The sequence below is a fragment of the Onychostruthus taczanowskii genome, unplaced genomic scaffold (assembly GCF_017590055.1).
Source record: "Onychostruthus taczanowskii isolate IOZ18803 unplaced genomic scaffold, ASM1759005v1 scaffold26, whole genome shotgun sequence".
In the NCBI taxonomy this organism is placed as follows: domain Eukaryota; kingdom Metazoa; phylum Chordata; class Aves; order Passeriformes; family Passeridae; genus Onychostruthus; species Onychostruthus taczanowskii.
The window spans coordinates 3,656,800-3,683,834 of record NW_024499906.1 but is presented as its reverse complement, the minus strand read 5'-3'; the positions used below and the strand labels follow the sequence as shown (position 1 = coordinate 3,683,834).

The 27,035-nt window shown below is 40.8% G+C and overlaps 1 protein-coding gene across 1 annotated transcript; it reads left to right on the top strand.

The window, feature by feature from the left end:
• Positions 1 to 4,870: 4,870 nt before the first annotated feature.
• Positions 4,871 to 26,607, top strand: OLFM4 (olfactomedin 4). The gene is made up of 6 exons (XM_041407259.1): positions 4,871 to 4,951; positions 7,112 to 7,189; positions 10,811 to 10,963; positions 16,954 to 17,166; positions 18,053 to 18,206; positions 25,814 to 26,607. Exons 1-6 carry the CDS (start codon positions 4,871 to 4,873, stop codon positions 26,605 to 26,607), a joined length of 1,473 nt encoding a protein of 490 aa, XP_041263193.1.
• Positions 26,608 to 27,035: the final 428 nt, after the last annotated feature.

Sequence of the window (27,035 nt, the reverse complement as noted above, 5' to 3'; positions counted from 1 at the left end):
TTGCCAAGAGACAGAATCTGTGGTTAATAGTGTCTCATCATTCTGGCTGGTGGAACCTCAGCTGCTGTTGTCCTAGTCTTATATCTTGGTGAAGGTCTTTCTTTTTGACATATGGTCAATTTTTTTCTTTCTTTTTTGGTGGATGAATCAGCCCAGTTGGTGTCCATGGCATTTTTAAAGGTATAAAGAAAATTTCACCCTTTCTGCAAATTCTACTCAGATTCTCATTCTGCTCCAGGAAGATGCCCCTTTCCTACAGCCTCAGAAGACTGAGACTCACTCTTACCAACATAATTTTTAAACTAGGTGTTAATATTTCCCATATGCTTTCTTATTTTGGACATGGCCCAGAGGGATGTTTTTTGAAACACTAACCTGACATTCTACTGATAAAGGGATTAAATGAAAGTATTTGCATAATGTCTTCCAAATAGATGAGCTTCATGATAGATGACATCAAAATATGTTGCATAAAAATATGAATCACTTGAAGAGGGGAAAAAGTGCAAGTAATTTGTAAAGGGATTAGCAGAGTAAAACAGGTCTATGTCAAACATTGGTATAATGAAATAGATGGATTTCCTGATGACAATTGTTCTATGACACCTTAGTGAAGGAAGCTGACCCCCCTAACCTCCTTATTTCACTACAGGATGATCCTATAATCAAAGAAGACCAGACTCATTATTTCCAGAAAGAAACACCTTCAGAAAATAAAAAGGAGTATTAGCTGCTATGTTCTTGTGTCATAGGATGAATTTGAATTAACATTTTCTCCATATTTCTGGCTTTACTTCAGGAATACGTAGTTTGGTAGGAGGAGGAGGGATTTAACCAGCTTTAGGCAAGCTTTGCTAAATCCACAGTACAGAGGGTACTGGACGACATGCGCTGAAAGGCTGATTCCATGAGGCTCGGAGTCTTATCGCGTCTGCAGGCAAACAGTAGAAATGCTTTTACATTAGACTTGCAAAACATAATGTGCAGTGCAGTACTTTGTCTGAACCATTCTGGCAAGTTAGCACAGTGAGATACTATATCCCACTGTGGATCCACTGGTTTTTATTTTCTTGTTTTAAGAAAGTGCAGGTCATACACCTGTCCTGGGAATGTAGTAAACAATTCAGAGAATTTGATATTGTGACATTAGCTAGGATAAATATATATGTGGGTGCTTACTTGATAGGTAGAATTCTGTTCAATTCATCCTGGTTTTGGCCCAATAGACTGAGAACTTTTATCTTTTTTTTTGGCCTGCATTTTTGCATATTTAATGTGGTCCCTGTTCTCTAATAGTTGAATGCCTCTTAGTCTTATTAATGCATATGACTGCAAAACATGGCTCTGAGGCAGTGAAATACTGTCTTTTCCAAATGTTGATGGGAAACTGAGATGTAAAAGGTTATGTTCGTACCGCCAAGCATGATCAAGTAATACTTGACTCCTGTGACTTTAGATTGAGCTTTAGAGAGCAGTTGATATGAATCACCTAAGACATAAGTGTGCTTTTTGGGAAGATATTTTTTGTATAGCTCCCACTGAAATCAAAGACAAGGTCTGTTGAAAAGAAGGGACTTTGCCCTGAATTGCCCACTTGGACTGTTGCAAACAAGGAAGTACACTAGTGAGGGTGCAGCTCTACCAAGAGAAAATCCTTGTATTTCCCTGTTTTCCCAAGTGGAAATTCTTAAATAATCACAACTTTTCTATATGACATATAAATAAAGTTTCTCTCCTCTAAAATGTAGAAAATGAGTCTAAGTTATTTTTCAGATTAAGAGTTCTATGTAGATCTAGAGAAAGTATTTTTATTTAGCATTAATTACTCTTCAATTAGGAATAAAAATGTAGGTCCCCATTGTCTCTGCGAGGTCATGTGATACTGCGGAAAATGCCAAAGCAACTGATTTACTGTCATTACTTAGCCAATATTTGCTTCCTATCTTGGAACTGCATTTTAAACATAAAACTATTGAGAAACTTTCATGCTTTGTGGGTGATTTGCAGTCCCAGCCTCTGGAAAGAACAGAGCCTCACTGTTATGCTCAGAAAACAGGTTTTTCTCCTGATTAGATATCAGGCTCCAAACTCTATGCTGTGTCTGTGCTGACAGCACAAAGCTGCCTAGAAAGTTTCATTTGCTTGCTACGCAGTGGAGTGTGTGAGTGCGGCCGTGTGTGCTGCAAAGTTACCCTCTCTGTAGCCAGCCGGACTCGTGGTGCCTTAGCAAGTCCAGTGGGGTTGTAGGTGCCATGGACAGCTGCCTTCAGGCAGTTTGCAAGCTGACAAGGAATTGTTGCAATCTGGAGTCTTCATACACACAGATGCATCTGTACTGTCACCTCGATTTACCTGTGTCTTTGTGTTGTGCTTTCCCTTGCTGCTTCATCTATCATGCTAAATGCATTCACCCCTTGGAATAATGCCTGGGCCTCAGGAAAAGTGGCCTGTTTGTATGCTGGTCATAGCTTGCTCCCTTGCAACAGCCCAGTGGTTTCCCTTGTATCCACATGATGAAACACTTGTCCTCTTAGAGCTCTTCTGGGCTCTTTGGTGCTAAGATGCGATCATTACTTTTCTGTGTGGGTTTGTGTAGGTCTTTTTGGTGTGGGTCTTTCTTTTTGTTTGGAGCATCAGAAAGAACCTGAGGCATGGATTGAAGACTAACAGGGTGGCATTTTCATAACAAGTGATGTGATAGAAGGGCTGATGGCAGGAGTTGGAGAGCTGGTTAGCATCAGGCATGGCCGATAAGGAACAAATCCTCATCCATGACACCTTTTGGGAGTGATCCGTTTCCAGAGTTTCCCTTGGTTTTGTATGGAGACCAGTTGGTTCACTCAAAAAAAACCAACCCCAAACCCCCCCCACCCAAAAAAAAAAAAGAAAAAAAAAGAAAAAAAGCCAAAAAATCCCCCGGAAAAACCCCGAACTCTGGAAAGGAAGTGGCAATTCCACAGTATCAGGCTATCACAACCTGAGAGAAGAGCTACCTTGGTGGGCAGCATAGGCTTACCAGTTGTTTGCAATACGTATGTACTGGTTTGCACCTGAGCTCTGCTCTGGTGTGGCCAAGAGTTTTTCTTATGGTGCAAAGGATATTTCGCAGCCTTCAGCAGCTCTGACAGGCCAATCTGCTTCTCTTGGAGCTCAGGGCTTTATTCCTGTCTGTACTTACAGCATCAGTCTCTCCATTCCCTTGACAGCACTGTGATTTACACAGGAAAGCACACTGCTGTAACCTGAATTCATTTCCTTGCTCTACCAGCATGGATCTGGTTCTTTTTGCTTACACATTATCGCATGCCTTCCAGGTCTTGTCTATCTTCTATTGAATTATTAGCATGAAATCCTCCAGTAGAGATGCAGCTTCTGCTGTGAAAAAATGTCTTTGCAAGAAGTTATTATATCCTTACCCTGCAAGATGCTGCTGCCAGCCTTGTGAATATGTCAGGAAGCTTATGCAAAGCTGTGGTTAAAAAACATGTTACTCCAATGGACATGGCTTCTCTCAGGAGTTTTCTAGTATGGATTTGCCCTCAGCCTCAGCTTTCCCATAGCCACCTGGAGCTGATAGTGCTATGGTAGTACAAGGAAGCCTTAAAGCTCCTCACCAGGGCGATGAGGCAGCACTGCTGTTCAGAAGTACTGCTGCTCCTGCCCTGACCTCTGCCCACCAACTTTGGTAAGGAATAAGAGTCTCCTAACCTCTTTCTTCACTTAGGCACAGCTACAGCCTTTTGTTGCTTACTCAGTAGAACTAAGCCTGACAGAATGAAAAAGGAAAATTGAAATGGTGTTTTGTCATGTTTTGGTCTAAGACTTCTTGACTTTTATAAGCACATAGGTATAGCCATTCCCTTAGTCCCAACTAGAACCTTTCTTCCAAACAAACTCATTTTCCCAGCGATCCAAAGAACTCAGCAGAGAAATTTTAGTTTTTTCTGCGCAGAAGGTCTGCAGCTGAGGCTATCAAGGCAGTAGCTTGTTGGAAGTGGAGAATTCCCATGGTGGGTTGGGTGTTGTGGGAACTGCAGGCAGCTCGCTGGCTCTCACAGGGTGGTGTGGCACAGCTGGGCAGTGTGGGGGCCATGCTAATTGTGTGTGACCTTTTTTCATCTCTCTGGATCAGTGCTCTAGAGACAGAACAGTGAATTGTTGTGGTCAGATGGAATGCAGCCCCATGAAAAGAGAGCAGGTGGGTAAGCATAGATGGGTACACAGTGTTAATGCACAAGTAAGCATTAATGGGCATGTAGTGTTAATATGTGACTCACAAACCTGCTGGGAATGAAATGGGAGGTAGTCTGTGTCCCACCTGTGCTATATGATAATCAAGGGAGCTGAAAAGCTGTTGAGACCTCTGTGTATTTTACTTACTGGCAAAGGTCTGTTGGCCTTTGGGAAAAGGGAAATGTGGTTCTGGTGTATGAGCAGTCTAGCCTGACCTGCTCTTTTCTGTACATGTAAGTAATAAATACCACAATGATGTGTATTGTCTGCACAACTTTGAAGGAATCTTCAAAGAATCTACAAGGGTTTTTATGATTGAGTCACTGTAAAGGGAATGTCTGTTTACCTCTCGTAGCAAATAAGCACCTGATGTTCTATAGAATCAAGATTAAGATCAGATACTCTACCCCATGGAAAAGGTTTCCTGTTAGAAAACTGGATATCGTTAATTTATGATGGTAACTCATGTGTTCTTTGTACGTTAGTAATTTGGTTATTATATGAGTTTATTACATCACTTATCCAAAACCTGTAAAAATATCATAGAAGTTCCTTAAGGTTTGGTTGGGGAAATCCCCAGACTGTACTATAAAAGAAACCCTTTTTCCCTTTGCTGTCTCATCTGCAGGCTGAGAAGATGAAGTACACACTGGTGGCTGTGCTTTTCCTTGTGCAGAGCATGAGTGCTCTGGCTGAGACGACCGCAGCAACAGGAGCGGTAAGACAGGGATCTCATAACCTGAGCTTTGGTGCCTTCTTGTCTTCTCATGTAGTTTAGATTGATGAAAATTCTTTTAAGGTTACTGGAAAATTATTAGACAAAGGTTGAGGTCTCTGCATGGAGAAAGTTTAAAGTACTCCTCCATCCTCCCCCCAGCTAATGTATAGGGACTGGGTAATAAACGTAAAAGTGCGGCACAGGTTTAAAGTCAGAGTCCAATTCTGCCTTTGGTTAGATGAATGCAACTCCCAGTGAGGTTCTGAGTGGATATTAAATGCTCTGTGTAGCTTCTAATTAATTAGCAAGGGCTTATAGCAGGAACAGATCGAGATCTTTGATGTGGAAGGAACTGGGAAGTGGGAGCTTTCCCAGTTGCATGATTGCTGTCATACTCTGTGGCTGGGCACATGAAAGCCATATTGGTGGGTTATTGTTGGGTTCTCTCCCTCTTCCCTAAAAAATTCTATCTGTTTGGGTAAGAGGGGAATTCAAAGCGGACCAAATCAATCAGAAAAACCCCCACAATAACCCCCAACCAAAAGCTACATCAAATTCAGGGAGGAAGGAGACAACTTTAAAAAATGTTTTTTTAAAGCAAAAAATTATACTAGTGAAAGATAGTTTAGTTTTGATTTCACTGTCCTTTTTTTTTTTTTTTAAATGAAGCAAAGCATTTTGGTTTTGTTTGACCAAAAATGGCTGCCTTTTTGGTATTTATTAGTTAAAATTAGAGAAAAGAAATCCATTTTGACTCCCAATAATTCTTTCTAATTTATCTGGTTTATTCACCAACCAGAAAATTTCTGTGTGTCCCTAGTTAAATTTTTTTTAAGTTTGAGAGTGTTGTGGATGCAGGCAGTGAAGTTAGCACCTCCTGGGAAGGTGCTTTTATCTGCTAAAGGAATGAAAAGCTGCAGAATTCAAGATGGAGGTGTAAATATATGTTGATAAGCTGAGGATAGAAAGCTTAATGGGGAGAAAGTCCTCCTTAGTCTGCTTAGCTTTAAGCTAGTCCTGAGTTTGTGTAATTTGCACAATTTGGGATGCTGTCTGCCCTAACACTGTTAATTGCTACCAGCTGCTAATCATGTTCAGTGTGATTATATGAGCACACAAGTACCTGTTCAAGAGGGTTTATTTGACAAATTGTCCCACAAAACTTGTTTACAATGTGGCACTTAACAGACCTGCCCTTTGCTGGCCATTTGGATATCCCCACCATCCCCTGGTTCCAGGAGCAGGGTTCCAGCTGGGATTTGGGAAATGCAGAAAGATCCAGCAGTGAGTGTCCTGTTGCAGGGGGAGCCCATTTGATGCTCTGTCTTTTACCCCATTTGACACTGGATGTGTCTTGCTCCAGTTCTCAGTTTGGCACAGGTTTTGGTGAGCTCCCATTCTGGGTGACAGTGTGCTGCATCACGGCAATGCACTGTGCTCTTCCCACTGTGTGGGGCCGTGGTAACCCCCAGTATGGTGCCAGGGTGACAGCTGCTGTCCTTGCTGTGGCAGGAAGGCAGGTGTTAGCCACGGATGGAAGTTAAAGGGAATGTACATATTCTTATTGCATAAAAGCCTCCCAAGGTGGATCTGGTGGTATCCTTGGCAATGTGGTGTCTTCTCCCGTTGCTCCCTCTCCACAGTGGGATGCTGTCACCTCCATGGTGCTAGTAGCAGAGTGGGACAGGTGTCCCAGCCATCACAGCTCACAGCCTGACAGCTTGGTGTGAAAGGGGCAGTGAATCCTCTGCTTAGAGGCTGGGGCATGAGCTGGGTGGTGAGGAGGAGACATTCCCTCTGGGAGGACAGTATTCTCTGGATTTAGGGCAGAGGGGCAAAGCACTGTCCTTTTAGACTGCCATGCAATCTGCCACGGCTGCCCGTCACATCCTCAGCTCACACCTCCTGGACAGGCTGAGTGTCCCCTGCCTTGCTCTGGTCACACAGAGCCTTTCTTCAAGGAGAGGTGTCTGTGAAGTGACACTGTGCCCAGGGAGACTGTCGCCTCAGTAGCAGATCAGAAATGTTACAGTTGCTCAGGATAGCTCCCATAATAAAATCCAAGTGCTTCGGAGCTGCAGGATGGGGGCTACCTGGTGGGGAAGGGATAATGCCGTATGCAGAAAATCACTCTAAAAAACCCTTTCCTTTGCTTTTCAGACCGCTCATCTCAGTACGATGCTTCCATATCTGACTCAGCCTAGGAATACAAATGGCAAATTGATCACTTCCCCAAAGGTATAACCATTACTATTCTTCAATATAGTCCGGAAAAGACAAAATTTAGGCACTTGTCCTTTTTGTTTTAATGCTACACAGTCACTTAGTGATTTAATTCTGACACAGGTAAACCAGTTGTGCTGCCTGGAAGAAGCACTTGTGTTTTGTATCCAGTACTTTAGGAAGTAGCGGATATCCAAAATCATCTCTACTGTTACCATGTCATTCAATGCCTTAAGTGCAAGCCAAAATTTGGCCTTAACCTTGTAACTGCTGAACTGGACCACAGACATGAAACGGGTGGGGCACTGGGAGTTTAATGCCAATGTCCCAAACAGTTTGGTGATTGCAGTCTCCCTGAGGAAGTCTTCACTCTTAAACTAGAACAGGGCCTTGAAAATACCTTCTGAGGAGTGCCCACTTGTGGTTGCTGGGAGTGAGAAAATCTTGATTCTTGGTTCTTGAATCTTGATTCTCCCTGTTCTACCTAGTTAAAATATTATCAGCTATTTGATGATAGAGGGACCTAAATCTTATTTCTGTGCCTTCTGGTCTGTACCAGAAGGCACAGAAATGAGATTCAGGTCCCTCTGCTTAAGTTCATTATCTGCAGATTTTGGAGTTCAGTTTCTTTCTATCTTTCTATCAATGACTGTTTAGTAACATGTTCACTTTGGAGCAGATTCAGTGGGTCACAATTGCTCTGTATGGTCCTGCAACTTGTCAAAAACAGAGTTCATCCAAAGCACATGTTCAGCTTCACAACAGATCCTTTGTATGTCCAGGCAAGTCCAGTGTGGTATTTGGGGTGTGTGGAGGGACCTCTCCTGAGACAGAGTTGAGTCTCTGGCTCTAGTAGAGCATTTAGAAAGTGAAATAGAGCCAGGGCTCTCTTTCAGATTCTGATTAGCAGGACCCAAACTCTATCCATTTCCTTGCCCAGCTGAGGTGGCTTCTCTCCCTGCTGTGGCTCTGCTGTGTGCTTTCTGTGGATCCTATTCTTTGTCTTAGGATGAGCAAAAAGCTGATTTAGAGCTGCAAATATTGCTAGGCTACAGTGACAAATTTCTTGATTTTCAGAAAACTGAGTAACTGCTCAGTCCTACTCCCTTTCTTAATTTGAAGGGATGTGGAGAAGGAACATTTCTCATAGCTTCAAATACGTATATGTAACAATTTTTCAGAGTGAAATGTTGCTGTCAAGTCCTTGCTGTAGGCTAGGACTCTTTACTCTCTTTTAAGTGTTCTGTATAAATTATTAAACTTTAAAAACTGTACAACTCCATCAAAAGTAGCAGTCTATCTCATGTATTTTTTCTACAGGATGATGGAAGACAATTTTGTTACATGGTTGTCATTTGGCTGGTATTATATTTTGATTGAAACACTTATTGACCCAAGGGGCTTTTAACTAAACAATGCTTCTTGGTCTTGTCAACATCATGATCCCAATGTTTGTAATGTCAATGGAAGAATGGAAGCAGTTCTGTCTGCCCAGGCTGTTTCCACTCTTTTGGGGAAACTGTTGGCTTCAATATAAGCAGCACTTACTGCAGTGAAGCTCTGCCTTCAACTCAAAGCTCCCTCCTAACTCAAATGTTAAAATATAATGATTGTTTTTCACAAGGAGATTAAAAGCATGAGTTAGAGGGTTTTTTTTTTTTTTGGAGGTATCTGAATACATTTATGAATTTTTTTTAGCACATGAAAATTGGTATAGTACAGTTGAGACTGCAGTTTACAGCAGGGTCTATAATGCATGCAAAGGTATAGCACACACTATTGCTATACAATGTATAGCATACTCCCTCTTGTAGACATATACTCATATTTGTGTTACACACAGAAGGAACAGAACACAATACTTTCCACACAAAAATTAGCATGCTAATATGCAATGGTCTTGAATAAGCTCCCATATACTCACTAAGCCACATTTATTTCTTCTTTTAGTCTTTTCCATCTGTTCCTTTTTTATTGCTGAGCAACTTTCCTGCCATCCCAACCATGCCAAGGCATTGAGGACTCAGAGGTGTAAAAATACCTGAGTGATTTAGGAACTAATTTTTCATAGTAATTTACATACTGGTAGCCATATCTTCAAAAATACATGGAAACTTAGGCATAATGTGTTCTCAGTAGGATTTTCAGAAGTGCTTTGTTAACCTGCCTGGCAGAGAAATCAATGCACGTTATGTGCTGGGACATTCTGGAATGCCATGAGATACTTCTCTGCTTCCTTTCATGTTAAATGTCTTCAGCAGTCTGAGTGAAGTTTTAAGACCCATGGTGCTTGAACAACACAGATAAAACGACTTTCCATGCTTTCTTTCAAAACGAGATGCATGCTGTTTGTTGTGGCTGCAGTAAAGAGGTTGCCAGAAGTGTGAAGCGGGATCATTCCTGCTTGCTGCTCTTCTCTTTTTGGGCTCACAGATCAAGACAACTTTGGTGCTGGTCATCACTGTGTGTTCTGAGCTGGTTTTTCAGTTAGTGCATTAGTTGAAAGCTGTGAAAAAGCAAGGGAAGAAGTACTGAAATGTCAGCTTTCAGGACATAGTTTTGTTGTTTGCTTTTTTATTTTTAAGAGCGAAAGAAAAAGAGAAAACACATTAATAACACTGGGATTTCTGCAAGGCAGAAGAGATTATAGAAAGAGTGTTTTTAAAGAGCAAGTCTGTAGCTTTAAAATATGCAGCTGCATTGAAGTGTGTGCCAGAATATTTTAAAGTAACATCAAATATCTTTATTAATAAATTCGTGATAGGTTTATGAATTGGAAGCATTTTGTGTACAAACAAAAAACTGTTCTGAACATACTCAGTATTCAGCCGGGTGTTTATAGACTACAGTGTGCCTTGGCTGTAAATTATGGCAAGATCAGGAGGTGCCAACCCTGACCTTTCTGTCCCTTATGTGCATTGCTTGGTGATGATGCTGTGAGCATGCAGACAACTGGGACAAGGAAATTCATGGGCAAGAGCTTTGCCAACTATCCAAAAGGATGGATGGGTGGGCTGTGATGTGTGGGTGTTATGAACAATATTTTGTAGCAAAATAAGAATCTCTACCCTAGGCCAACCTGCATATTTAATTCATCACCTTTCAGTGGTGTATAATTAAATGCATATGTCTGTTTGCTGTGGCTGGCTGCAAATCTTCAAATGAGTTTTTTTTTTCCAAAACATTCCCTGTTACTAGTTCTACTTCAGTGCTTTCCTCTCTATGGATGTAAATGGCTAAATGATTTGTCCAATTTAGATGAACAGAATAGTAGACCTAACTTACCACATTATTATTTCCCTGCTGTTGCCTGCTTTTCTATCTGCTGGAAAGTTATTTCTTTATCTTAGGAACATTGTCCACAGGATTGGGAACATAATGACTATTATATGTCTCCATTTTTCCAATGGGAAAATCTTTAAAGCAATATTTAATTATTTTTGGAGAGATTTGTAAGGATGAGTAATAAAAATTGCTAGATATTTTGTATTCCTTGGAAGAAAAAGGTGAAAGATGACTAGTAAAGAAATTGTTGATCTCATGATTGGCACAACTCATATTATTGCCAGACATTATTGGGGACTGATTCTAGAGAATAATGTTAACACTTTTTTTCTTACCAATTTGTTTTTGCAGCTCTTTGCCAACGTGTCCGGCTCTGTGAATGATGAGGGAACTTGTCAGTGCTCCGTGTACTTGCCTGATACCACCTTTCCAGTGCAGAAGGCTGAGCAACTGGAAATTATAGCCACAACACTCTCACAGAAGTTTGAGGCAGAGCTTTCTAAAGTAAGGTGTTCTTTTGTCTTAAAAATAACAGTTGCATCTTTTCTGAAGAATGGCTGCCTACAAAAAAGTACAGAAGTGAAATTTTTTCTGTGGTGTGTCTTTAAAAGAGTGAGAAAGAGGGCTTTGCAAGAACAAGGAGAAAAGTGATTAAATCTCTAATCTTTGACACTGTAACGTGTCATACATTTGAATATTCTCAGGTCTCTTTTCTAGGCCTTTTCAGCTAGAGGCATATGGTATGTTTTGGAAGAATGGTTATGTTTTTCCTCTTTTGGCTCAGTTTTATTAGTTTGTGATTGCTACACTATGCTATAGGAAGCCCAGCCTCCTGCTCTTTCATGTGTTATTTGTATCAAGCCAGCCAGATTGTGAGAAGGCAGTGAAGGGAAAGAGAAGAAAGGTCACCACCACAGTCCAGAGTGAAGAAGTAGGTGAATAATTGCCCCTTCACTGCTTCTGCTGTCACAGGGAAAAGTAAATAAATTTAAAAAAAATCATTCTTTTCAACATCTGAAGCTGTGGCAGTGAGACTGCTGAATTATGCATTTCTGTTGAAGACAAACACTGCTTTGGTTGCTTGTTGCATGAATTGAGATCCATTTTTTGAGGAACTTGTGCAAACCTACACATGCTGAAGTGCACTGGGTGAAGCTGCCTGTGAAGACAGGAGTCTGCCTTTGACTTTTTGTGGTGGATAAATATTCAGGATTCAGATTGGGTGTCCAGCAGAAAGTGTTTTCTTTGGAAACCAAGCATCTTAAGAAACTAAGTGTCCTTGAATTAATCAGCAGAAAAGGCAAAGCATTAAATTATAAATTCTAATCATAAATATTCATAACCCTCCTCTGGTATAATCAAGAACAGATAAGAAGTTGTGCATAAAACCCACAACAACAGGCATAGGATTCGGTGGTAAGATCTTTCAGTTCAAATAGTTTGTTTTGAAAGAGCTGGAGCTAACAGTGAAACACATTCAGCTGTCGGCAGGCATATGAAGGACAAACTGACATAAGTCCTGCTGCCTCCAAGCTCAGGAGTTACCTGATCTCTTGGAGCGTGGAAGTGCAGCTCAGGGTTAATGAGCCATGAAAACCCCTGAGATTTCAGGCCCCCATACTGTTCCCACTGTGGTCAGTGCCAGCATTTGAAAGTGACTGTGCTGGGACAGGATGAGGGGCATGATTCCTAGCTAAATATTGGCATGATTCCTTGAGGCAGTTGTGTACTACCTTTCCCAGTCTCTTGTGCTGGTGTAACCTATCTCTTACTGGTATTTTACTCAGAATGGTGCAGGTTCCCTTTAGGCTGGTGCCGGGCAGATATGGGAGCATCTCAAGTGCTGCTTGACCTCTCTGTGTTGGGCAGCCTCAAATCTCCAATGAAGTCAGACATCTCACTCATATAAAAACACAGGTTACTGCTATAGATACCTAAAATTAGGTGTCCAGATTTGTACCTGAAACTCCCCTCTAAATTCAGAGCAGGCTGAATCCCCACCCTCGACTTTAATGTCTAAGTTGCCAGCTGCTGTCAGCTGCTGTGACTGTTGTCACCCTTCTGTGCCCAGCAGTGTACCACAGTGTAGACACTAACCTTGACTTGCAGTTCTTGCTGCAGATGGTGAAAATTCCTGACCTAACTCAGGCTTCACTGAATTTCATCCTGTCAAGACCAATCAGCCAAGCAGTGTTACAATGCATCTAGTTGAAGTGTGACATATACTTTGGTGTGATATGGGCAAAGAGACACTTTAGGTCAGAAATTGAAACGAACAGATTGAATTTTGGTGTAAATTGATGTGTGTAAGACTTCTCAGTTATAATCTGGGTTTTTTTCTTTTTAGAAAGAAGAGAGTTTTTGAGCTTTACCTTATTGATATCTCAACTTAAGTATTCTGAGATCCTGTCATGCATGAATCTCCATGCTCAAAAGTTCTTTACCCTTCAAATTGTAGAAAAAAATTCTGCTTATGCAATCCTGTATCTTAAGTCAGTCATAATAATACTCATAGAGACCAGGAAGTAATGAAATGGAGGAAACCTAAGCTTTCAATATTGATCATTATTAGAAATGATCCTGAGCAAAATCCTAGGGAATTGCATTCAGACATGGCCTAGTCTCTCCACAGAAGTGGGACTTTCTACTGAATGCTTCCTTTTTTGGCTATGAGAATCCATGCTTTTGTTGCTCTTCTAAAATGCCCTCTGAAGCTCATGGGAACTTTTCCTGGATTGGAGCTGCAGGATTGGACCCTCTTAAGGATGCTTTCCATGTGCTAAAAGTCCCAGATAAACAACCTGATTGGATCATTAACCTTTTGCCTGATTGTTGGCTAATTCAAAAAGCAAGGGGGTCCTTTTATAGAATCAGCAGGCAAGGAAGCTTGCAGATAAAGAGATGCTCTCATGTGCCAAGTGAGTACAAACCGTAGGCTGAAAATACCAGACTAATTTTTCCTCTGTCGCATCAACCTTTGCCAGCATAATTATGATTACAGAAGAAAATTAACCTTTTAAAGCAAAGTGGGAATTGGCTGTTCCTCTCAATAGGAAGGGGAAGAGGACAATTCTGTAACTGGGGTAGATCAGCACACAATCACAAGGAGAGAAAGTGCCTCAGAACATGGCTCACGATGGCCACAACATTCTCACTTAACAGAAACAGGAGCAAAAAACCCCCTGCTTTTCGAAAGAGGTTAACCTGCAATGGAATTCTTCTCAGAAGGCAGACTGCTAGTTTGCTCCTTATGGATCTGTAGAGGTCAAACCTGCTCGTAGCCACTGTCCTGGGCTGAGTGATTTTAGCAAGTCGCTGGGTTTGTAGTTTCTTTATCTTCCCTCATTCCTCCCACATTTTTTGTTTTACATTTTCATATTGCACTTTTGTTCCCCCTTCTGTACTCTCCAAATGTGTGCTGGAGAAATGTCTGCTTGCATGCTGCAAAACCTGTTTTGATAAATACCAGTTGCAGGTAAATGACACACTAAATGAGCATTGCAGATTTTTCCTGCCCTTTTCATTAAACAAAGGTGACAATGCTTGGAATAAGGAAAAATTGAAATTGAGGATTTTTCTCCTTACATATGCCTCATATGGTTCCATTTTTCCCCATAAAGGGCTAATACAGGCCCTATGCACTCATCATACCCTACTTTAGGCTTTTATGACAAATGCAGCAGCAATCAGTATTAGTTATTGATCTGTATCCCTAAAAATAGGATATGCACAGAATTTCTGTGCCAGCCTGTCAAGAGACTACAGGCAGTCTTGAGCAGGTAGATGCAGTAGAAGAGCAAGGATTACAAGCTGCTTAAATCTATCTGCCAATCAACAGAGCAATATTGTGTTCTTTTTTCAACTGATATTTCTAACCCACAGAAGCTCCTAAGCCAGATCTGAGCAGGTGGGAATCTCCACACAGAGCGTTGCAGTGTTTAACATATGTGCTGGATTTATCTGCAGAAGCAGTATAGACCTGGTAGTGCAGCACTGCTGAGAAAATTTTATTTGTCCTATAATTCGCCAGGGGAGCTATTAGCTTAAGCTCTCTGCGATGCTGGTGTGGCTGTGCAGAGCACTGCAGAGTGATGGTGCTAGTTCAGGCTCAGCTACACTCTGCTGGATGGCGTTGACATGTCCTTAAATGACCTAGATGGTTGACTGAGTGAAAATCCTCTAATATGGGAAGAGAACTTCAGGTCTGCATTCTGCAGGCAGGGCTGAAATTACTATGTATGCCTTGTTCCAGCCCTCAGCATTTTGTCCAGGCTCTGGAAATCCTGGAGAAAACTTCAAATTCACAGGTTACTCACTAATGAGTAGCCATCACTAATTCCAGCAGCCTGTTTATTTCAGTGGTTTGTAGATTTGGTCTGTATTGCATTATTATTACTAGTATTACTGTGAGAAAGTTCATTATTTCCAGTATTACTGTGAGAAAGGTTAATACTTAGACAGATTTCCAGATACCTCTGTGATAGACATAGCTTCACACAGCAGTACAATTTTGCTTAAAATTTGGACTTGCTTCATACTTCTCGGGCTGTAATAATATACTTACTTTGTTGTTGTTGTTGTTGAACAAACCTAGACACACATAGTTTAAACATTCACCTTTGAATAATTTTTCCAAATGATTTTTTACAGGTTGTCTTTCAACACCAAACTAATTTTGGTGATCATTGAAAGTATGAGGTCCAAGTACTGCTGACTTTTCCAAAAGGGTTGGTTCTTCCTGCTGTTCCCTGCCAGATGATGGTGGTAGCTATGGCAAGGGGATCCCAGCTATCACTGTTGCTAGCCAGTAACAAGGAACTAGGTCTAGGTCTTTCAGGCTGTTATTTTTTGATTCTTAATTGTGTAACTTGAATTATATAACTTTTGATTCTTAGTTCAATGACTTGAAGTTATCCTGGCTTGATCTGGGACATCTAGAGCATCCAGTGCTGTGAGCCAGGGTGCTTCTGCTACAACTTGTGGAAACTTGACAGTTTTGAGCAGCTTGAAGCCTGGCTGCACATATTTAGAACAGAAGATCTGTTTCAAACTCAAATTTAAGTACATGGAACTGAGCATCCTGGTTTTGGTGTATACTATGTATGTCCATGCAGGGCTATTGTAGTGGCTTAAGATTTACAGTGTAGTTGTGCCGTTATTGATAATTATACTTCTGAACAGAGGATCTACTCTTATGCTTCTCCTCCTTAATCCACATCACTATATAACTTATAAATTTCCATGCCATGAGCTCCCATACCTCCTCTTTGGTACCCAAGGGATTCAATCAAGATTGAAAGGAATTTGATAAATGTGGGGTTTTTTTCTGGGTCCCTGTCTCAAGGGCTGCTGCCAGAGCAGAAAAAGCAGAGAGTACGTGGTCTTCACACCACGGCAGGATTTCAGACAATGGGAAAAGAGTATTGACTTTATTTTAATGTTAAGATAATGCAGGAGTGCTTCAGAAGATGTAGGCTAAGTCTTTCAGCTGAAGAAATAATAATAATGGAAATTACAGTGCTGTAGGTAGAGGCACAAATACCATCTGAGGGTATAAATATGAAGTTACTAGTGCAACAAGCTATTTGCATTTATTCCTACTTATCTCTTGTGATATAATGATGTATGAAGCATATGGGAGAGAAATTATGTGCCTTTACCAAAGCATTAAATTTCAAGGAACTAACATTTCTAAGGGAAGTCCCAAATCCATATAATATTCTTAACATTCTGCTTCACAATGCTTGTGCTGTGACCTTTATTTCAGCAGATATATGTGTGAAAATATATTTATCTGGACAACTATTTAATGCTTCAAAGACTGAAAAGGCTGCTATATAAATTACTCCAGCTAACGCCTGCCATATATTTAACACTTTCATTTAAACCAGATTTGATTTTTAACACTGTGTTTAAATGCTTCCTCCCTGCCCAAAGACAAGCATCAAATCAGTTCTGCCAATGTTTGACACAATTCAAATGTACACAGGGTAAAGTCCTATTTGGATTCGGAGTTAATAGGAAATGAAGTTGAAAAACTTGGGGATCTTTTATTGCATTTTACTGCCTTCTCTGGTTGCTTTTGAGAGATAATACACTGCAGATTTCCTAATAAAATTTTCACCAATGTAAGTTCTTGGCATACTGAGGATAAAATTAGCTCACAGAGACAATATTGGCAATGAACTAAAAAAATGGAAGACTGTGAGTAAAATTCTGCCTTCAGTTATCCCCAGATGTTTCTGAGGGGATTTTGTGAAACTGCCAACAATAAATGAGGGTTAAATTTTATATTTTTTAATGGATGTGATGAGAATTACATTTATGCAGTTTATGTAAAGAATGTATATGGCAAGTATGTGGAAGATATGCACAGGGTACTCAGAAATATATGTTTTATATATATATTTCTCAGAAATGCAATAAGGATGTCAGACAGCCTTGTCTTATTTGCTAACCTAGACTTGAATATGTATCTCTTTTTTTTCTTTCAGGTTAGGGAGTACTCAAAAAGAATTGAACTGTATCAGCAGCAAATCCTCAATCTAACCATCAGAGTGCATCAAGTGGAGACAGGCAGTGTATCTTACACAGAGCTGGACTTCCAGTTACTGAAAGTGGAAATCAGTGACCTAGAGAGACTGGTCACTCAGCTGAAACCCAGCCTTGTTGGAAGCAATGCCATCGTTGAGCAAATATATTTGGAGGTATTGCCAAGGTCTTAATTAGTCACAGAGGGTTCAAGTACACAGATAGTCCATTCTCCCTTTAGTGTTTAGGTTGAGGAAATGCAGTATATCTCTACTGCAGCTAGTGGAATTATTTTAGCATTTCATCAGCATAAATTAAAAGAGACCTTGACCTTAAATGTATTAACATCTTATTCCTTGATATAGAGCACAGAAAAGTAAAGAAATCCCAAAGCAAATGGAGTCCACTCTGGTTTTGCCAAATAGCTGCCTGAAAGTTAAAATTTTGCATAGCCTTAAATATATCATCTGATTAAATTATAATAAATATTAATTTACAGACCCCCATGCTTGAAAGCCTCTGTGCTTTAATTTACATAATTAAAAAATTAGCTGCTTGTTGCTAAGGCAGTGGCTCAATCAATAAGAAATCAAGAATTGGGAAGGACTATCACCTTCCTAGCAGACTAGAAATCATTTTCAAAATTGTAGTTAATCACTCACCTAGAGAGAATAATTACTTAAGATGGAAAGTGAAATCTCATTTGCTCCACTGTCCTCTATATCATCAAGCAGGTGACTAAAAGAACTATCTTTGTAAATCAAATTTGCAGATACTTTTGTAAGGCTGGAAAAAGTACTTTTTCTGTTCAACAGCTACTTGCCTAAGACTCACTGGATAGTTTTACACTATGGGTAAAATAACACAATTTTTGCATACTCTTACACAACTTAATCTTAAAGCATGTGGTTATGTACTCTGCTGGAGATGTCAAACTGAGGCTATGAGGACAAAGCCTATTTCTTAGAACATTTCTCTGTAGCATCTTCTGTGGTCAGTCCTGCCTGCAAATATCTGTAAAATAACATTGGCATTAAACTTGCTGTCTTTTTTCCCCTCTAGATCACCAATCTGACTATACTGGTAAATGAACTAGAGTCACTGGACAAAAACAATGTCCTGGCAATTCGTCGACAAATTACGTCTCTGCAGAATCGGTTGAAAGAGTGTGAAGAGAACGCAACCAAAACTACACCACCCCCTTATTTCCCACCAGGTAATCATTTCTGTTGGGTAACACATAAGAAATAATATAATACATGGTTAGATCTGTAAATGCAGGGACTTCCCTTTGTTAATATTGAATACAATTGTAATGATACTCCTTAGCTCTTGAAAATTTGAGTTGACATCTCATGTTTCATCAATGGCACAAAAGAGGAAGTGAAGGCAGGAATCAAATTCTTACAAACACAGTAGCTGTTTTCAGCTAGAAGAAGTTACAGTCTTCCTCTTAACTATAGTTTGAAAAGTGATTCTCTATCCCTCTTCTCTCTTTTTTTTTTTTCTAGAACAATTACCTGTGAGGAAACTGTCTTTTTACTAACTAGCTTTGTTTTTCAGTAGTTCCTGTGAAAGTGACCTGTGTTCACGGCAATATTGTTCTAATGCTCCTTGGAAAATGTATGAGCAACTGTTGATGTAGTAAAGCTGTAGATATGTAAGCTTCAGAGAGGAGTTTTGCATGAAGATTACTTTTGCTTGACAATCAAAAGATGCTTCTAAAACAGGTGGTCAAGGGACCTGGGGAAAAATTCTGGTCTCAGGAAGATAAGGAGGAGCTGTATTACTGATTTCAATGGAACTAAGATTTTATAGTTTTTCTTAACTAGGAAAGGTTATGTTCTGGGTCTTGGGTCAATGGCTCTCAGAGTGCAGTTCATATAATGGTGTTGAGTTGCAGGGTGTGTGATAGTTAGTTTATAACTGAAAACTTTTGTCTGGACATTGTGTTCAGTTTGACAAGTCACATTGTGAGTGAATCATAGTCTCATAGTCTGAGAGGTTTTGAGAGTCAGATATGATGTACTGGAGCAAAACATTTAGGAAACACTAGATTGGATATGCCAGACCAAGAAAATACCGATTGCTAATGGACAGGAGGATTTCTAAAACCATGCTGGTCCCCTGAGTGTTTTATACACAGGGGCTTCCTTTAGCCAGAGTATTGTCAGAGCAAAGTGCTGTGTTGTATACAATACCCAGGGGAAGATTCTTGCTTTTTCCCATAAGCTGGTTAACAATCAACTAGAGGAGCTCGTAGTAAAGGAGGAGTTGTCCTGCGCTCAAGGGGCACAAATTTGCACCTACCAGCATTTAGTTCTCATCACCTTGAAGTCAGCTAATTCCAACATCTCATTTGAAAGGTAGAGGAAGAAATACAAGCTTCCCTTAGGATGAGCAATCCTTCTTTAGGGCTTCACGGCAATGCAAGCAGTTGCTGTGTTTCTCTGACAGAATGTATGAGTAACACCTTGTCTGGGAATCAGGCAGGAGAGAAATATGAAACAAAAACCTGCAGTAAAAAAAATGCCAAGGCCTTTCTCTGCTCCTTAAGGAAGGACTTGAAATATTTCAATGAAAAAAACTGCACTATGTTTTAGAAGTACTTGAAGGACATCTCACTGATTTATTGAGGGTGATGGTGTGTAGAAAGAAACAATTGTTCTCTTCAAGCCTACAGCAAGCTTTTGTTTTGGTGAGAAAGTACTGAGCTCCAGAACAAGAATACTGTGTCCTTCCATGAGTGATGGAGGAGAGGGGTGCTTTCATCACCTGGGTGGTTGGCATGTCTGTGGGACATAGCAGATTTCACTGTGTAGGAAAGGGGAAACTGCTTGGAGTGCAGTTCCATGCAGGGATAGGCAAGTCAGTCTAGAGCAGGATGGTGGCTCTGGGGTGGGTAAATGGAACTGCATGGAATTGTGACTGTAATAGACTTATTCAGCATTGTTTCTCAGGGCATGTAGGGAGAAGGGTAGGCTTTATCTGGTCCCAAAATGATATTGTTTCAGCATTGCCTTATTCCTCACTGGTCAGACAGTGCAGGCACCTTTGCATAAGGCAACACTGCTTTGTAGCAGAAGAGAATGAAGGAGGTAAAAACCCTACTTGGTATAACAACTTCCAGAGCGCTGCCAGCACTGACATCTGCTGAGGACAACCTTTAGTGCTGAGAGTTTTTCTGTCCAGAGGTAGGAACCTGGGAGGGGTTGGAGGATGTGTGTGAGTGTATTAGCACATGGCCTCCTTTAAGGTGGGTGTAGTCTCTGAGGATGGCAGAAAGGACTGGAAGAGAAACTGTTGTTTGCTGGCAAGTTTTCTTCATGTTGGGAGATGCTAGCTCTACAGATAACCCAGGTGTTGTGTAGAGGCTCAGATCCCTAGTATCCACACAGGACTAACATATTGTGACTTTATATGACTCATGGGGAGCAACTATCATCTGTGCAGAGGACTTTGTAGAGCAACTACATGTCCTGCCAACTGTATCTGAAAACACTTAAAAGCAGTAAGATATTTTTTGTTGGGACGATGGAGTAAGTACGTGGGAAAGCTGCATCTCTGAGCTGGTCATTTTAGAGGTGCTGCAGGGACTCTCACAGCTAAGCCTCTGGAGCTTTCTAACACCCATTTGTGTATATGAATACAATTTCAGTGTGTTTTCTCTGCAAACTTGAATGTCTTGAATTCCTGCCAAACCTCTTGGCCTTGCCCCGATTTTAGTTCATATTATATTTATAATGTTTGTATTAAACTCTTTGTCCTGTTTTCAGATTTCTTTTTCTTTCCCCCTTCATCCTCTCTCCTGCATATTTTGGGTAGGCAGCATGAACTAGAGAGAGCTTGACTAATCCCCAAGCAGTCTAAGATCATGAGTCTAAATGTAAGTTTAATTAAAGCTTCTTACTTCACACTGCTGTAGTATGCAGCCCCTCTGACTCTGTCCCCCAAGGCTTTTGCTGCTGTATTTCTTCGAGTGAGCAGGCCTGTTCTCAACATAGCAGAAGAAATCACTGGTTTCCATTTACCTTACCCTGACTGAAGAGGTGTGTGTCTGATACATCAGTCATCCCCATCATCGTCACTGGCTTTTCTATCTGCAGTGGTTCACGGCATCTCTCTCCTCACCACTCCAGTGGGAAGAAATATTTATCCACTAGTTTTCCTTTGGGCTGATCTCATGTGGCTGCGTTGGGTATGTACAGACAGAAAAGACCCCAGGATGGTGTTTTGAGGACTCTGCAGCAGATGCTGTGTTGAACCTCACTGAAATGATGTGAGAAAGGAAGCAGGGAGAAGTGAGTCAGGTGAAATTCAAAGGCAAAGTGGAAAGAAAGGAAAAAAAGGAGCAGCATTGTTTTTTTTTATTATTATTCCTTGATTTTATATACTCAGAAATTAAGGATTTCAAGCTACTGATGGGTAGGTCTCAGCAGGAGGAATATCTGGAGTGACCTAATGCTGAAACTCAGGCAATCCTATTGGAGTCTTACAATGATTTCACTCTTAACTTATGTTTTACCTCCTATGGACCTAAGCCTTCTGTGTTTTTTGAACATTTGGGGTTGTGTTTTGGACTGAATGCATCCATACACAAAGAGATATGCCTAGAGGCACCTGAAAAGGACTGGCCAGTTGTCCTCCTCAGAACTTCCTGAACTGCCCCTGGAGACACATGTATTTATTCACTGGCATTGGAGGGAGCTGATGCCCTTTCTTCACCCCATCCCCTGTTAGATGTTGCCCACACAGGTCTTCTTTTACAGAGCTGCAAGCCTGTGTCTGTCCCTCATGATACTGGTGGAAGACTGGAGTGTCTTAGTGGATCTTCTGGTGTCAGTGAGACAGTAGGAGCCAGGATGAGCCTTTCCTTTGGAGCTCAGTCCTTGGTATCTCAAGCCCTAGTAAGGCTTGGAGACTGCTCCTATATCTGGATGCAGTGGCTGATCTGATGGGAGGTGAGGGTGCGTATCTGGTGCTTGGGAGCTTGTGTGAGAATGTAGCCCCAGCTTGCTTCTGGTGTCTGTGTCCCTCATGGGTGTTCCTTCCAATGTGGGTCCCACCTTGTCTTGTCAGCTTTGGCTGCATAGGCCAAGGGTGGTCCCTTCTCTTCTGCAATCAGATGCAGCTGCCTGGTGGGAAGAGGCTGTTGGAATTTTTTCTTGTATTGTTGGAGTAAGAAGCTGATGTGCTCTGCCAGTGCTTCAGAGTGAAGGGTAAAGTGAGACCCAGCAGCATGCACCTCATGCGCAGTTCTGCAGACTGTTAGCCAAGCAAGTCAGGCTCCCTTCAGTCCTGACAACTTGGTGTCAGCTCTTTTTCTGATGAATCAGAAGGGTTAGTGTATCATTGAGCTGAGAGATACTGGTTCTTTATGTGGGGACAAGTATGTGTGTATGTACCTGTGCTAGTCCTTCCCTTCTCTGTTTGCTACATAAGCACCAGACGAAGGCAGAAACACCAGGATGTCATTTATCTGTGGGCCAAAACAATGGAGAAAGGAGTTAAAAACTTGAAAGTTTGAATAATGCATATGGATTTATTTCAAGTACCTTCTAATATTTACAAAATTACATGACATTTTGTTTCCTTTGTGCATTTTTTCCCCACAAGATCTAGACAGGGAGGCAAGTTTAGATTAAATAAACAACAATGAATTCTTCTGAACCTGTGTGAAAGACAGATCACCCCCGACTACCACAGAGGATTTTTGTAAAAAAAATTAATAATTATGGGAGAATTTTCAAGGAAATAAAAATCAAGCACATACTCTATAGAAACCTCAGACAATTTTTGATGTCATTAAAACGGAACACACTTCTAACTTTATTTTAATAATTCATTGTTTCATAAATAAAAACCAAACAAGTGTTCAGCAGAGAGATCTCTTTAAGGGAAGAAATAATAATTTATTATTTCTTTTGTAAAAAAAGGTCTCTCTGCTGAACACACGTTTGTTTTTTATTTATGAAACAATGTATAAATTATTAAAATAAATCTGGAATTGTGTTCTGCTTAATGACATGAAAAATTATTTGAGGTCGCATATAGATGAGCTTAGCAGTACTTTACTACCTGCAAGCTTTGGTGCTACATTTTTTTAAGCAAATGAAGTGTTTTAGAGCATTTAATAACCATTTAATTCTGAGATAAGTTTATTGTGATTTAAGCACAGTAATATATTCAATATGTCACCAGCTTTAAAGAAGTCCTCATGCCAGAGGTAACAATACATATTAGAGATATGAGAAAAAAACCAGTTCAAATTGATTTATGAAGTTGGCAGGCTGCATGCCATTTTGCACTGGCTGCCTTAGCTTTCTTCCTTTGCATGAGCTGAGGTGTAAGCACTTCCAAATGCTGGTAGCTGTGCCAAGTGCTGAGGCCATGTCACTAGACATGCTACGTGCCATTTCCAGAGATCCAGCCTGGCCAGCCATACAGCAGTGCCTGCCTGGTGCGCTATATTTGGAAATAAGGTTTCTGCTCCAGGGCCTCGTCCTTTGTAAAGCACTTAAGTGCATGCTTAAATGCTCATCTGCTCCAAGCCAGGAATGCTGATTCGAATGGATTCTTGGTGGCATGTAGGAAAGCAGCATTCAACCAGAGTCATGCCATGTTTCAGCTGCAAGAAACCCAGGACACAAAAGTGTCTTGGGGGGGGGGAGATGGGAGTGTTTACAATTTGTGTCACCTTCTCTGCCATCAGATGGAGACTCAGTGATGAAGAGCTACTCCCATGGGTAATACTGACCCCAAGGAAGTTGCCAACAAGGAAGTGGCCTTGGGACACAGGGATTTATCTCTTTACAGTGATTTATATTAAATATAAAACTGCTCCCCACCTTCCTCACAGATGTTGAGAGAAGGCTGCAGATGAATCACATGTCCCTCAGGTCAGAGTCACTAGCATAAGACAGTACAAAACTGTGAGGAGTGAAGGTGTTGTGCTGTAGAAGCAGAGAAATAGTACATTTTGAGAAAGGGGGAGGCACACAGAGCTTCGTTGCCCAAACCAACTTTACACATTGGCACAAATGTCAGTGCTTGCACACTACTAACATTCAGGACACAGGTTTTCTTAGTCCCACAGGTAGAGCACCTTTCTCCTAGGCAAAGCAGATGAGAAAAAGATTTCTCTGCTTTTGTAACTGTGTATTTTTTTCACCAATTATGTTGTTTCCCAGTATTTTTCCAAGTAGAATACTTCAGATTGGGCTGCCTCTAATTTTCCTTCTTTCTGTCAGATGGACTGCAAAGCCTTTGAGAACAAAATGTCTCCTAGACTTTTTATGTCTTTGGTTTCAGGAGTTTCCAATTCATCTCCATAAGTATTGTCTGGCCATGCTTAGGGATGGTCAGCTTTGAGGGCAAAAGAAAAAAATCTTTCTCTGTTATTCCTCTTTCTTCTTTGTGCTAAGACAGAGGTTATTTATATGCCAGACATCCCTTCATGTGACTGAGCTTATGAGCCATTCTTGTCATAGAAGCTGCAAGAAATCGTTACATGGTTCCCACTCAAAATATTAAAACCTCAAAAGTTAGTCTTGACTTTCATCAGCACCATAGCTGTCAGAGCACAGAGTTCCTGTCTTGGTGGAGGTATTATTAACCCAGAATTTCTGGCTATTAATTTATTCACTAACTTATGTGTGAGACTTGGGCCTATTCATATTATACTCCATCTTTAATAAGGAAGGCTATCTAGCGGCTTCAACACCCCACTGAACTGGGAAACATTGGAGTACCACTAAACTTGTGAGCTGGTACCAGCCACTCTGTCTTCAGGTGAAGCTAACCTTACAGAGAAAAATCTGGGACACTTGTGTGGCAGTAATAAAAAAACTAATGTTAACACTTGGAAAAGTGCATACTGGTTTTTGCCAGTGGCAGCTTCACATTCATGAGAAGCCCAGGGACATTTTTGAGTGAGTTTTTTTTCTACCAGTGACTTACAATATTGAGAATTTATCAGGAAACGGGAATGTCACTAATTCAGCATGAGCAAAAGGGAACTGTTTCTTGTACTTAAATTATTTTTTCCATGACGCTGAAAATGGTTTTGCAGTTGATATGTGTAAAACAGAGCTGTTCTGGTTCAGCTTGAAGTTATATTTTCTTTAGAGTTGCCCCACATGAAAAGTCAGAGTAATATCAGTGTACATTTCCTGGGCTGTGGTTGTTACTGTCTGCAGATTTCTTTGAGGGCCTGAGGTGGAAGGCACCATGTGGCTGTGACACACAGTTGTAAAGCTGTGATTCTGACAGCAGAATGCTAATCTGAAATGTGACTCTGGAATTATTGCTGCTTCTGCTCCTTTCTTCCCCTTCACAGTGAAATACACAGAAATCAGATGCTCCTCATTCTTTTTCCCCCCAACTCCCATGCTTTCAGTTCCACTGAAGTAGAAAACAACCTAAAATGCTTCTGAAATTGTATTTTCCAAGGGATTTCCTAATGCATCAGGCTGGCCTGCCTCAAATGGGTAGAAATTGAAATCTGTCCCTTGTATGGAACAGCACAGTGAGCACTTACTTTCTGTGACTTAATCTTCCACCTCCCCTTTAAAATAAGTGTAATAATATGTACTCTATTTTTTCTGAGTTTTTGAATCAACTTGGAACATTGGGTGCCATCTAGTTGCTGACCTTGGCCCAAAATGAGCCTTTCTACACATGAAGCTGTGCATTTGTGTGTGCTTGGTCACAAAACTGTTCCCTTCTAAGCACAGTCTAGAGGCTATGGTCTGCAAAACCTCTCCCCTAGTAATGACATTTGGAAAACCTGTTTATTTTGTTTTTTTTTCTCTTTACTTACAGGTACTTGCGTTCACCGTGGACTGATGAATGTTAGCCAGCCTTATGTTGCCAAGCTGAACTGGAGAGGATTTTCCTACAAATATGGTTCCTGGGGTAGAGATTACGATCCCTCTAACCCAGAGAAGGAAGTCTATTGGGTTGCACCATTGAACACCAATGGGAGATACTTAGAATACTTCAGAATTTATAATTCCTTTGATGATTTGCTACTGTTTAAATACTCGTATGAAAGGAGAATAACATATGGGGAAGGAAGTGGTGCTGCCCTTTATAAGAATTACTTGTACTATCATCGTTATGGTTCAAGATATATGGTGAAGCACGATATAAAAACAAACACGGAGGTTTTGAGGAAGGAGCTTCCAGGTGCTGCTATTGGTAACCGCTTCTCTTATGCAGGCGTAGCATGGCAGGACATAGATTTTGCCGTGGATGAAAGTGGGTTATGGGTAATATATTCAACTGAAAATAACGTGGGCAACATTGTGATTAGCAAGCTCAATGAGACCACACTTGATGTGCTGAATACTTGGCAGACGAGGCAGTACAAGCCATCTGTTTCCAATGCTTTCATGTTATGTGGTGTTCTTTACGCCACAAGGCCATTGAACACTAAGAAAGAGGAGATCTTCTACATGTATGACACAAGTACTCGCCAAGAAAATAGAGTTAGTATCATCATGGATAAAAAGTTAGATACAATCCAGAGCATTGATTATAGCCCCACAGATCAGAAACTGTATGTTTACAGTGATAGTTACCTTGTAAGATACGATGTGACTTTTCAGGCTTAGTCCCTCAGGGATATATGCCCATGACAAAACTGGCAGCAGCCAATATGAGAGATCCAATGGACCTTTAGACAATGCTACTGCCACTTCAGAGTTCATTTGGTCTGATGACCTGTATGTGGGGGTGTCATACAGGTACTTGTACTCTTTAAAGGGATTGCCCACTCTGACCACTAATATTGCTGGCAGCAGTTGGCATTATGGTTTTTTCTAGGTTTTGCTTGGTGTTTGTTTGTGCTCAGTGCTTTGCAATTTGTCCTTTTTCTGGAGGGTGGATTCAGTGCTTTTTGTTTGCAGAAATAGCTGGGCACAGACTATCTGGTGACTGAGTAGCTAATTACCCACTGATTTGCATTTGTCAGAGTAACACAAGCAAGGCACTCAGAAACAGAATGAATTTCCACTGATCTTCATCAGAGTGAAATGAGGCC

What these genes read in the sequence shown, in the direction of transcription:
- OLFM4 (XM_041407259.1), top strand. Translation starts at nt 4,871, where the DNA reads ATGAAGTACACACTGGTGGCTGTGCTTTTCCTTGTGCAGAGCATGAGT. An exon ending in AATTGATCACTTCCCCAAAG is followed by an intron (nt 7,190 to 10,810) that starts GTATAACCATTA and finishes TTGTTTTTGCAG; the next exon opens with CTCTTTGCCAACGTGTCCGG. An exon ending in TTGAGCAAATATATTTGGAG is followed by an intron (nt 17,167 to 18,052) that starts GTATTGCCAAGG and finishes TTTCCCCTCTAG; the next exon opens with ATCACCAATCTGACTATACT.